We start from the raw sequence: 12,116 nt of genomic DNA on the forward strand, positions 1-12,116 counted from the left end.
TTTTACAATCTTGAAAGGACAAACCTCCGGTCATTCCCGAGGGTAAGGTAATAATGAAAGCGAATATCTGATGCGAAAGGGTGAGATGCCCCATTGTGGGTAATCTCCATTCAGAGAACTCCGGAAAAAACGAGTCATCTCTCCAGATGAATAAATTCGGTCAAATTGGCAGGGAAATGTGTTTTAATCATTGGTAAAAATAGGATCGTAATATTCATAAGAGTTGTGGACTAGATTGTTGGGTTTGGAGGGGGGTGGATGAACTGCAAGAAATCATCACTCAAAGATGTCCCATTTTCAAAACTTTTATGTCAAATGCGAATGTATGGGTTTGATTTTGTTTTTTTCTGATAATCATCACGGAGAGGTTGACATGTGGCAAACATTAGAAGATGAGAGAGCGAGAGGAAGGGTCAAGAGGAGTAATCGCTTACGTCTTTGAAGCATTTCTCTAAAACATGGATTCGGCAGAGCGGGATAATTGCACAGGATGGGAGGGACTTCGAGCCAATGCTCGCTTCTTCGGGATCTTCTCTAACGTGTTAGACAACTGTGTGAAATCGGGTCGGTCGTCCGGACGATAGGTCCAACACATCAGAAGGATATCTTTCACATCTCGCGAGTACTGCAAGTTGGCCAAGGACGGCTTCATGCCTTTGCCCACTTGCCAAATGATCGTTTCTGGCGGTTGATTCTTCCAGGGCCACTCCCCGGTGAGCATCTCATACCACACAGTACCAAAGCCGAACACGTCGCTTGCTTTAGTGAAGGGTAGGTCCTCACCCTCGGTCGGGTGAACACGAAGGGCACGCATGATCTCGGGCGCCAAATAACACAGCCATCCTTGAGGAATGCTCATGCTCTCCCTAAAGAAATTATTGAAGATTTAAAGTCAATAATCGGCTCGACAATTGATTTGATTTGGGATGTCTTGATTTACCTCGGAGTAGATCGATTGCCGGCCGTGTGCCGCGCGCAGAGTCGCCGAGCCACATTGACCAAACCGAAGTCGGATATGATGGCATGACCCTTTTCAAGAAAGATGTTTTTCGTTTTTAAGTCCTTGTGCACAATCCCTCGATGGTGGAGGTAGCCCATTCCTTGAGCGATTTGTTGGGCCACTATTATCACTTTGTTGAGAGGGAATTTGTCCTTGCGCAGATGCAAGTGGGTGTACAGGGTATTACCTAGAATGAATGCAATTAATAATCGCCGTTGAAAAGACGAGGCCTGATATTTGTTAGTTGAATCAAGAGAATTACAACACACCCTTGCACAAGCTTGTGACTATAGCTAGTTTGGGAGGATTCATGCACGCTCCCATGAAAAGGATCAAGTTTTCATGGCGCGTTTTCCGAAATGTAGACACGTCCAATCGAAAAGCTTCTAAAGTCGCTTCATCCTCCATATTCTCCATGTCCAGGATTTTAATCGCCACATCTCCATGCCAGCTGCCTTGATGGACTAGAAAAATCAATAGGAGGTCATTTAAGCTAACGATGAGCGAATAGTAACAAGCAACAATAGCCAATCAATACCTGTGCTGAATCGCCCGGTTCCAATTCGCTCCAAAATGACCAGTTCTTCGTAAGGTATGTCCCACTCTCGGATTGAAATCGAGGTTTGCCTCCCCGCATTCCACGTGCTCGACCCATCATCAACGGAGGCGGTCGAATCTTGCGAATCAAGTCGATAGGCAGTGCCCGCCGATCCTGAGGAACCTGAAGTACCTGTGAGAGATGACACTGAGAGCAAGCAAATTTCGTGATTACATTGTGAAGGGCGTGCAGTCCTCGTGAAACACTAGTCCGATTCTTACCCGACAACGTTTTGTCACTATCACAAGATTTGACCGAGTCAATGATCGAATTGGGGCTGGTCACTTTCGGCGGCGGCTGACCTAAATGATAGGAGAGAGGATCTTGCGGTCTGAGTCCGTGAGGCGGATCCGGGAAGGTAAATTTATTTCCGCATCGACTCTGATAGATCGTGGCCGAGTGCGAGCCGGACGGTTGCGAGGTCACGACAACGGCTGGCGAACTGGGCGTGGAAGAATTGCAACTGGAGGTATTCGAAGAGGATTCTGGATAAGGATGTATGATGGCTTGAGAGCCCGCTCCCATTCGCATGGGGTGGTCCGAGTGAATGGTTGAGGAGGAGGGGTTGTGGATCCGAGGGGGAAGAATAGGCGAGCCATCTTTCGTGATGCTTCGGAAATAGAAGTCTGCCAAATCGTCCGGAAGACTGCACGACGGAGGCACTCGAGGTTCGCAATCACGGTGGCATTTGAACTTGCACTCTTTGCATTTTAAGCCTGGAAAGCAGAGTAGATGAGAAGTTATAAATAGAGAGTTGATTGGGCGGGTCGAATATAAGGTCACTTACCATTGAACATATATTCCGAGCACAGGGCACATTTTCCCGGTTTCAGGGTTTTCTTGAAGATATGCTTGATGGCATGACCCATGCTTCGGGGGGTCCTCGGTGATCTCGGTATGGAGAGCAACGCGTTGGAGTGATCGAAACTCGGATCGAAGGGATGTGGAGAAGCCACGGGAGAGGGACCCGTGTCCACTGGGTCTTCAATATAGAATGCCGATTCCGTGGTCAGGTGCTTTCTTCTCGAAGAGGTGGACGAAGTCGAAGACGATATCGACGCCGAGGTAAACGCCGAGGATGATGAAGGTATCGTTGAATGCAAACGGTTCTCTCCGTTCTCGTCGATGGTAGCTGGACGGGGTGTGGTGGGCAAGACTGAAGGTTTATGATGCATGGACATCGTGACCTCGCTTCCACTATTAGCCGACGAGCTATTGTTGGTATTAATGATCCGATTGCCTAATTCGCACTCGTGAGACTTGGACTTGGTCAAGGGATAATCCGACCGCGAAGAGCTCGACGTAATGGAATGTTTTTTATTGGGAGGGGGTGTGGTAGGGAACTTTTGGTTTTGAGCTTTATTGTTGAACAAGGCGACAGCCGACCACGGCGGCGTGGTCGGGGGCGTGGCTTTCCGCTCCGGCCATGGCATGACGGGAGGTGACAAGGTCAGGCCAGGTGAAGGCGGAGGCAGTGAGGAATTACTCGAGCTCATTGAGGACGAAGCCGAATCGCCTCGAGGCGGATAATTCACCACATGTCCGGTATTCACAACCGAAGCCGTGTTATTATTGGGCACGAACACATCACTTTTGGGCGACGAGCACTCGGACGACAGTCTGGGCGAGGACGAAGAGGCACTAGTCCAAGAGTCCCAATGGAGATCGAGTTTGACTACATCACCGCCCACAAGTCCACCCGCACGGGCCAGCCCATGGAGGGTTAGGTGATCCGTGTATTTGCGCAGGTTTTGTAAAGCTCGCGAAAGACGACGCAAGTCCTCGTTTCTCTGGGTCACGGATAATTTGGAGGCCGAGGCCAAAAGTTGACGGTTCAACTCGGATTCGGTCTGCTCCTTGAGTTGCTCCAACGAGTTCCAACGACTCGAAATGGCGCTCTGCGAGTCTTTGGTAATGCCTACGACGCTCAACCATTTGGACAAGAACGGAAACTTCTTGAGCGTGGGACACGCCTCTTGATCCTGGGAGGACAGGGAGGCTCGAACGGCCAATTGTTGGCTGAAAAGCTTCACGAGCTTGCCCTCGAGGGTACGGATTTCTTGCTTGGTGATTTCTACACAATTTCGAGAAGAGAAGGAAATAATGCCCGATAATTGAGTATCATCCATCATTACTCGCCATCCAATAACTTCGTGGTTTTACCTGAACCCGCGGAGTAAAGATGTCCGACGGAAGCGGGCGACGCTCGGAGGCGCTCCAAGTGATCGGCATTGATCTCGATCATGTGTTGGACGTTCTCACAATATTGAAGGGATTCAGACAAGCCCACGTGGTTGACCATGGAACCACGGCTCGATCCACTCCCGAGATGATTCATCCTGATCAACCCAAATGAAACGTGAGTCAACGCCATTGATAGCATATTTCTCGACACAAAACCCAACCCATTGATTCAGGCCCCCTGAAGTAATGTCCTCTAAGGGCATTGGTCCTCTTGACCATCAGGCTTCGAAATCTTTGGCTGATGCTTGCACCACCTTGAATCTGTCTACCTGACCCCAACCACGGGTTCTAGCTTACCTGAATGAAATCGGGGGCCAATTATGTACTGATCCCAAGGTTGGTACAACCGGATCGGGCCCGTAGCATCATAGGGACCATCCTCAAGGACGAAGATTCGGGAATTTGTCCAAGCTTCGGGATTACAAGTGATGGCAATCTTCACAGACGGCAAACTTTCAGGGGCCAAAAAGACTGCTGACTCCAACCAAGACGAACGAGGAGAACGGGTAGCAGAGGAGGACGAGGACAAGGAGGACGAAACCAGGTCCGCCTTCTGGCCTTCAAGTCCACCCAATCCGTAAAAAAAGGCCACTCGCCGCCAAGGGAGTACTCTCCGGTCACCGTCACGCCGCCGACCTTTCTCTCCCGAGTCGGATGAGACCAGGCAGGCGAGGTAAGCGCACCCGTCGTAGTGACCTCGGAGGCCGTTCCCACCAGGCACAGCCTTTTCTCGGCCCAAATGGCGCACGGGGCGGACTAAAAGCGCGGAGCTGGGCGAGCGGGACAGGCCATGGGGCTGGCACATGGCTGGATCATCACCTTGGCCCCACCATTGGTCTGGCCTCCGATGGGAGCGCTCACAGAGTGGGTGGGCATGGAGGAAGACACACACAACGGAACGACGGAACGAAGACAAGACGGCGGGACGGGGACACGAACCCAGGACTTTCAGGATTTTGAGCTGGTCTCACAGCTATGCCTAAAAGCATGAGCACTTTAGGTCAGATTGAGATGCGAACTAGGCCAAAATATGTCAAGGTGGGCTTCAGGCAGGTGGATTTGTGGAGCTGGGCGGGGGAATAGGAGAGGGACTAGGCGGCTGCTGGAATGCGCGGTTCTCGAACACGTAGTTGGAAACCCATGGAAGAATAGTGCGGTAAAGTTTATCTAAAGAGGAACTCCCCGAAGATAGAGAACGGCTAGTGGACGGAGAGGCCTTATCGCAACTTCCTCGGGACCGAATAATTTTCAAGATACTAGATTAACCCCGGGTATACATGCATAACTGTTGGCAATTTTCGTCATAAGTGCCCCAGTTATTGATTACGTTACGGAATGGGAAGGGTATTCACGGAAAGACCGAGGGTCAAGCTCAATCCAAACCCAACCTGGCTTGGGCTCAGATAAGCAATCCCCACTCAACCCTCTTCCGCCCCAATCAGACTCAACTCCATGGGCCCAACCTAATCTGGTCAAATATGACCCGTTTGACGTTCAACCCCCAAACTGGCCACATACTCGTCGAGTAATCCTAATCGAGTGGCTCATCTATCGTAGTTCTAGCTCTATGTTCAGTCGAAGACAGACCCACCACAATGACGTCACGATTCGACCATCGATCTCAAGTCTGACCTAGATAGGAATATCCACGGTCGGGCGAAGATTTGTTATCCCGTGGGTCAAGTGTCAGGTGGACAGACCTCTCTCCGCTCTGGCCTTCGACGTTGATTGGGAACCACCCATACATTTTTGACAGCTTATTGATCGCTCGCGTCCGCCCGTCCTAAAAATCTTCCAGGGCCTGGGGCCTGGCTCATTATTAAAGAAACGTAAAACGTACTACCCGTCTCCAGTGAAACGTCCCAGATTATGACGGAGATGACAAGGATGATAATGTTGTTGCTACGTCATATTGGTTTTCTTTGATCTGAAAGTTTGATCCCAGTAACCTTCCTATCCCCCCCTCCCCTTTTCCTCCCGTGGGTGCCTGTGTCTTGTTAAAGGCCTCACGGTAGCCAGCCCCTCGTTGGTGAGGGCCTGAGCCCAGTCCAGGGCAGCCAGTGAACAAACCAGTGGTCGACAAGTGACTCCCCAGACCGAACAAATCGTCCAGCTCGTCCAGCATGATGGTGGAAGGCCTAGGCGATGAAGTGGTCACGTTCTTCTCGTGCATGGTGCTCATCCTTATCGGGGCCTTGTCTTGGTGGTCGTCCAACGTGCGCGATAGCCACCCGCAGCCCACACCACCCGTGGCGCCCGCCACACCCGCTCACCCCGCGACGGACTCACCGGCGCCTCATACCGAGTCCTCCGATGCGTTGCCACCAGTCAACGCGGCGGATTCGGACCCGTTGGCGTCGGCTGACCCGCCGAGTAGCGATGAAGCCCAAGATCAGGATCGAGTTAGCATTAAGCTCAAGTTTTTGAATGATAGTCACAAGGAGGTGCGGGCTTGTTTGGCCGAGAAATTGGGCCGCTTCAAGTTGCGGCATTTTGCTCCGGATTTGGCGGCCAACAAGCGGGTGCGCTTTATTTTCAACGGTCATGTCTTGGGCGGTGATGATCGCACGCTCAGCGAACACGGTTTATTTCACAATTGCGTGGTCCATTGTTTGGTGTCCCAGAACGCCAGTCCACCGCCCACGGCCTCCGCCCACTCGGCGGGTGACGCCTCCGGCGTGTCGGGTGAAGCCGAGCCCGAGGACCTGGACTTGTCTCACTTGTGCTATCCGCTCTTGGGCTCCGTGTTGGTCATGATCTGGTGGTGTCAAATGGTGTACCCGCACTACTTCTCGTACGCCTCCACGTTGTCTTTGGTGTCTTTGACCGTGATCTTCTTGGCTAGCATGGTTAATACTTATCTCTATTGACGGCTCTTCCTCGACCTTGCCTGTGATACAAAAGTCTTAAACCCATCTGTCGTCCCCTCGTCCCCACCCACTCGAATTGGCGCCAATCCGGGACGTTGGTCGATGGATTCATCGGAAACCCTGCGCGTGTGATGCTACTATATCGCTTCTGACGAGCTCCTCTTATTACAATGGCGGCGGAAAACTCTATTTTGGCTCTCCCACCCTCTCAGTTTAATGTTTCCATTAAAAAACGTGCAAATAAAGTGTTAGCTCAAGCGTTCAAATCGCGGCCGACATCATCCGGCCAGACGAGGGATACACCTTGATTAGCATTTGGAATTACATGAAGAAAGCAACGTTTATTACTACCAATCGGTCGTCCACCATGGGCGTAACCAATATACTTATGTTTAATCACAGATTGCGTTGGAAGCGCAATCTTTCTTCGTCGTCATAGGCCACCACTCCTGAGCGAAATCGAGCATGCCGATCCCTCTGAAAGAAAAACAGGAAGGACTCGTAGACCGTGTGCCAAGAGAGGCTTATTTGCAGAGTAAATCGCGGAATTTGAACAAGGCGCAAACATGTCACTTTTCAATGCCTTCGATTCCACAGAAAGGGTGTTTCTTTTCACAATTATAATGTATCCGCTTTACATTTTCTCAATTGGTTTGACACCTTTCAATACAGAAATTGATATATAATGCGGTCTATTTTGAGCATAGCTGAATTCACTGTCTGCTCAGGGAGATCATGATTAAACCACTTGCATTCCGCCTAAGCATATTGACGCCACTCGCCCCGAGTTCAGGGAGCTCTTATTTTCTACCCCGCTAAGGTGGGGGAAGAACACCCAAGAGTTCAAAAAGCTGCTACAGGACGACTAGTCGTCAATCGAGTTTGTAAAGATTCTTGCCATTTTCAACAAAGGCTGTGTTCAGAAGCTTCCTGTTCAAAATGTCTCAGAATCTAAAATTAGGCTGTAGTAAGCCCGAGTGGCGTCAACATGCTTGGGTCAGACAAAAAATACCGGTAGTTTAATCATGGCGAGCCATCGCGGAAATCGAATTTCGCCAATGCTCCTTAAAATAAAAAAAAGTCTGAACAGTTACACTATAGCAATAACAATAACAATGCATTGAATGATAACAACAGCGAATTCATTTTCATTTTGAAAACACCTCAGTCAACCCCAAAACCATGCTGGTTCAAGAGTGGGCCATATGGGTACTCCACTTAAAGTTCACTTGTTAAGTCTCACACCCTACTAATCCCGCCTTATACACTGCTAAGCGCAATCATGAAGAAACATCAGCAAGGATGTTGGAGTCAAATCAGCAGATGCAGTCTGCTTTCGTGTCAGAAATGTAATGTCCCTTTAGAAATCCAAGTCTTGAATTTGAAGGGCTTCAACCAGACCCAATTATCCGACCTTACGTGCATCCGCTTCGATCTTTCATTTATTTATTTTAAATCCTCCCAAATCATTAAGAAATTCCATTCCGACGATCGATTTGAACCAATGTCATCTAGGGCGGAGGTCGACCGGACGGATAAGATTACCGCTTCGTTCCACCAGGTTCCCCCATTGAGCGGCTCACAAAACAACATGTCTAGTATTGATTCCTTTTCAAGACAAAAAGTCAGACTGGGCATTTCCGATTACAATCATCCGAATTCCTAACAATGAATTAATAATCTTAATCAGCATCTTGAGTACGTCAGGGTCCAAAATTTTGATCGCATAATATCGGTCTGACTGTGGGACGAGTTCAAATGGATAGGTTATTTACATGGTTTGGTTATTAGCCCATTGATGTTCCTACATTCCACCAATGCCACCTTTGTCATTCAAAAACCCTGTCAGAAAGTCCAAGCCCCTTTGCGTTCTCACCCGACTCTTGATCAAAAAGTATGTGAAGAAGCATCCTGGGACGATGACGATGGCCGCAACCCGAGCGAATCCAGCCATGGTCGGGTACATGTATTGGCCGCGGGTGGCTTGCATGGCCTGCCAACGGTAGAAGGCCGAATCAAAGAGATGGCCATGGAACTTGGATTGGTCCACGGGCTTGAAGTTCTTGCGGAGATATTCTGCCCGGAGCGCCCGACGCAGGGCCTCGCGCTTCTTCTCCAAGTGGGCCTCAAAGGCCGGGGTACCGCCACTGACTGCAAAATAGAATTCACCCAGCCATGGTTGACCTGATCGAGGGGATTATAGCCGTGAAACTTACATCGATTGAGTTCGTCAGCCATGTTGTGAAGCGGAGTTGTAGCGAGGAGGTTGGGTTAATTGTGTAAATGGAACATTTGATGACCACAACAGGCTTGCCAAAATGGAAATACCAAGGGCCGCGGTTGACTTGAAATCGCTCCAAACACGGTGATTTTCTAGCCACGGTAGGTGCGACAAAAATAGGTATGAAAATCACGCACACCCTCGATAAGCCCTGATATTCAGCTTTCCAATGGTGTAAAATTCGAAATTCTACATATAGGGGTTGTCAAGTGAACCCGTTCATGAACAACCCACGTTATTCTATGCAGTTAAATCAAAGACAACATGCCCAGCCAAATCGCACTGTGCGTGCATTGAATTATGGCATTTATTTCATTTCATCTGCTGGTCTTAGCAAATAGCACTGTGGTTTTGAGCCAATTTGATAGTGCCTTCACCGATTAAAACATGTTCATTTTGATGGGATTTGTAACACAGCTCACTCGAAATCACACGATTCTGAGAATGCAATGGGCGGCTGGTGCGAGTTGACGGTCATGTTTGTCTTAGTTTACCCTCCCAAAAGTGCCAAAATCAGAGTGCCGGACCACATTTTCCTTTAATTTCATTCACTTGACATGCCATATACACCATTGGAAAGCTGAACATACGGGAAAAAATAATTCTAGCTTCGTGAGTCAACTTCCATTAATAGCGATTCAGGTGATTGCTTGAGACAAACTTGTACCCAACACTTACAAATGTATAAATATATCATGGTTTTTAGATCTAGAACTTCATATATAGTCTTAGATCTAGAATCATCTAATTTGATTTCTAAAAGTGAAATGTTTTTCTTTCTACTTACTGGAGTACTCCCTTCGCCAATCTTGGCTCTAACTAAAATTATTCAATGGTAGCTCTTGACCAACTCGCTTTAAAATAAGGGAGAACTAGTACAAATTAAGGAAGGACAATGTTCTCTTGGTTCAAATTCTTTTTCTAATAATTAGATACCCCGAGACATCGCAAACAGTTACAATGCTTGACCTTAATTTCAAGAAAAATAATCGATGTAGGAATGGCAGAAATGTCCATCACCTAACAGATTTCTATTTCATCTTAGCTACGGTTCATATCAACAAAATACTAAATAAGAAAATACGACGGATGGCTTGGTAATACTGAATAAAATTTTCTTGATTTTGAACAAACACCACTGCATTTGCCTACCTGAAACAACACATTCTCATTGATCTCTACTTGCCCGGTGACTTTTTATCTCTGTGTCAATTATACTTGAATATTCCATGCTTAGCTACTAAAATTACTGTTCTTACTTTTTTTTTTAGAACTTAATTCAATAATAATGGTTGAATGTTTCCCAAAAAGGCATGATATTTCTTTAACTTTTAATAACATGGTTGCCCTCTAATTTTGCCGTGCAGAAACTGTTTTTAGAAGACCATTATTTCATTCTTTCAAATATGCGTAATGAGCAAACTGAACTGGGCCGACCTAGAGAGGTTTTCTAGCCAAGCCATGGCAACTAAGCTCTTGTGAAAGGATATTTTCCCTAAAAACGGAACACTTTTGTCAAATTAAGCACGACACAAAAGAGCATTTTTCAAAACAGATCAAGGTTCAGCTGAAGTTATGAGTTTAAGTTTAATGAAAACTTTAATCTTATTATTTTATTCAGGAAAAAACGAAGCTTTGTCAGATAAAAAATATATTTACAAAAAAAATCCGTTTCTTTTTTCCTCATCAAAACATAAAAGAGGCCATGAATTGGCTGTAAATGGCATTTTTGAAAATATGCGCCCACAAAAGGTGAACCCAGGGTTTTAAGGCAATCGACCGAAGAACCGAGGCCTAACTAAAGCACTTCATTCATTCAATTATTGGCATCTTCTGTTTGACCTTGTATTTCCATTGTATTATTCACGATCAATGAAAGAGTTTAAATGGTTAAAATTATTTGAAATTTGGCTATATTTATAGTAGTAAGACGTGCTTCAGGGAAAAATAATGTACCGATTACGAACATTTGCTATGCAGTGGAGAAGGCAGTTTATTCAGTTTATTGGTAAATAAGTCAGAACTAGGATTTAAGATCGTCGTTTCTTCGTTCTACTTTAATTCTTGCAAAAAAATCGACTCTCATATTAGGAATCATTAATTCACTAGCAAATGTTAAGCCAGAAGTGGTCACATTTCTAAATATGATTCTCGACATTTGTAATCCGTTGTTCCAGAAAATGTAATAAACTGCATTCATAGATATGTAATCGGAACATACCTTTCTTCTACCTCTGCCATGTTGGGCACAATGTGGTTGAGAATTTTTTGCACTTAACATGGCCAACCCTTCTGTAACCGCTAACCAGAGAATAGGCTAGAACATTGCAGAAAAAGATCATCTTAAAATCGGTACAAAGAAAAGACCTAGGCCCTTTCAGATTCTCTCACAATACGCGGACACCTGGGTGTCGTCAATCTTGCCAGGGCCTCTTCAAATCCATACTTCCAACATACAACTGAGAGCCATCATTTCACTTGGGTTTCAAACACTATTTTATTTGTCATGGGAATGACCCTGATAATATTGAGTTGGTTTATGGAATGCTTTCAAAATGAACCAACCTAGATTCACTGTCATTGGAGCATGATTGCAGAAGGCGTAGTTTAGGTATTCCCACGGCCAGTCGTTATCGAAGACTGACAATCAGGATTTCACCGTTGTGGATCTAAAGCAAGGTTTGAACTGTGGGTACCGTACAGAAGGAGCTATAAGGAGCCATTGATTCTCGTGGCTTTCAATGCTCTTTTTTGAGGTGGCCTTTCAAATAGCATTTTGTAAAATAGCAAAATAACCCTCTCTTTCAAACACGGAATCATTGCAAGGGATTTGGTCGGAGAATGACTAAAATGGTGTTGTTCGTTAATCGCTGAAAAAGAATCTTTTCCACATAACTTGACGTGAAGGTCAATGTCAGTTCCGTTCGCTTGCTCCCTTGGAAAGAGTATGTTTTGGCCAGATATTTTATTCCTCCTAAATTTGCATAAATGTCCATGTCCAATGAGCAGATAAAGTTAGCTAGCCATATTTCTATAAATATCCTTAAAGCTAAAAGCATTAAACCCAATAACGCTAGGACAATCGTTGACCAATTGCTTTGCGTAAAAAATGGCTTGACGTTC

At 46.6% G+C, this 12,116-nt stretch overlaps 3 protein-coding genes across 5 annotated transcripts; 1 reads left to right on the plus strand and 2 right to left on the minus strand.

Moving 5' to 3' along the window:
* Positions 1-165: 165 nt before the first annotated feature.
* LOC131884088 (kinase suppressor of Ras 2-like) lies at positions 166-5,191 on the minus strand. Of its 3 annotated transcripts, none has more exons than XM_059231729.1 (8): positions 4,140-5,191; positions 3,762-3,937; positions 2,386-3,672; positions 1,820-2,314; positions 1,539-1,721; positions 1,270-1,464; positions 941-1,187; positions 166-866 (listed from the first exon to the last, which is right to left on the minus strand). In XM_059231729.1, the coding sequence occupies exons 2-8, from the start codon at positions 3,934-3,936 to the stop codon at positions 452-454; spliced, it is 2,997 nt and encodes a 998-aa protein (XP_059087712.1). In that variant the 5' UTR covers position 3,937; positions 4,140-5,191; the 3' UTR covers positions 166-451. The 3 variants fall into 3 exon arrangements, with proteins under 3 accessions (XP_059087712.1, XP_059087711.1, XP_059087710.1); XM_059231728.1 differs by having other exon boundaries at positions 1,539-1,730; XM_059231727.1 differs by having other exon boundaries at positions 1,539-1,745.
* Positions 5,192-5,965: 774 nt separating this feature from the next.
* LOC131883454 (transmembrane and ubiquitin-like domain-containing protein 1) lies at positions 5,966-6,712 on the plus strand. Its single transcript, XM_059230930.1, has one exon. It carries the CDS (start codon positions 5,966-5,968, stop codon positions 6,710-6,712), a length of 747 nt encoding a protein of 248 aa, XP_059086913.1.
* Positions 6,713-7,033: 321 nt separating this feature from the next.
* Positions 7,034-9,087, minus strand: LOC131884094 (uncharacterized). The gene is made up of 3 exons (XM_059231740.1): positions 8,929-9,087; positions 8,589-8,863; positions 7,034-7,189 (listed from the first exon to the last, which is right to left on the minus strand). Exons 1-3 carry the CDS (start codon positions 8,948-8,950, stop codon positions 7,109-7,111), a joined length of 378 nt encoding a protein of 125 aa, XP_059087723.1. The 5' UTR covers positions 8,951-9,087; the 3' UTR covers positions 7,034-7,108.
* Between the last annotated feature and the right edge of the window lie 3,029 nt (positions 9,088-12,116).

The sequence above is a fragment of the Tigriopus californicus genome, chromosome 7, assembly GCF_007210705.1.
Source record: "Tigriopus californicus strain San Diego chromosome 7, Tcal_SD_v2.1, whole genome shotgun sequence".
In the NCBI taxonomy this organism is placed as follows: domain Eukaryota; kingdom Metazoa; phylum Arthropoda; class Copepoda; order Harpacticoida; family Harpacticidae; genus Tigriopus; species Tigriopus californicus.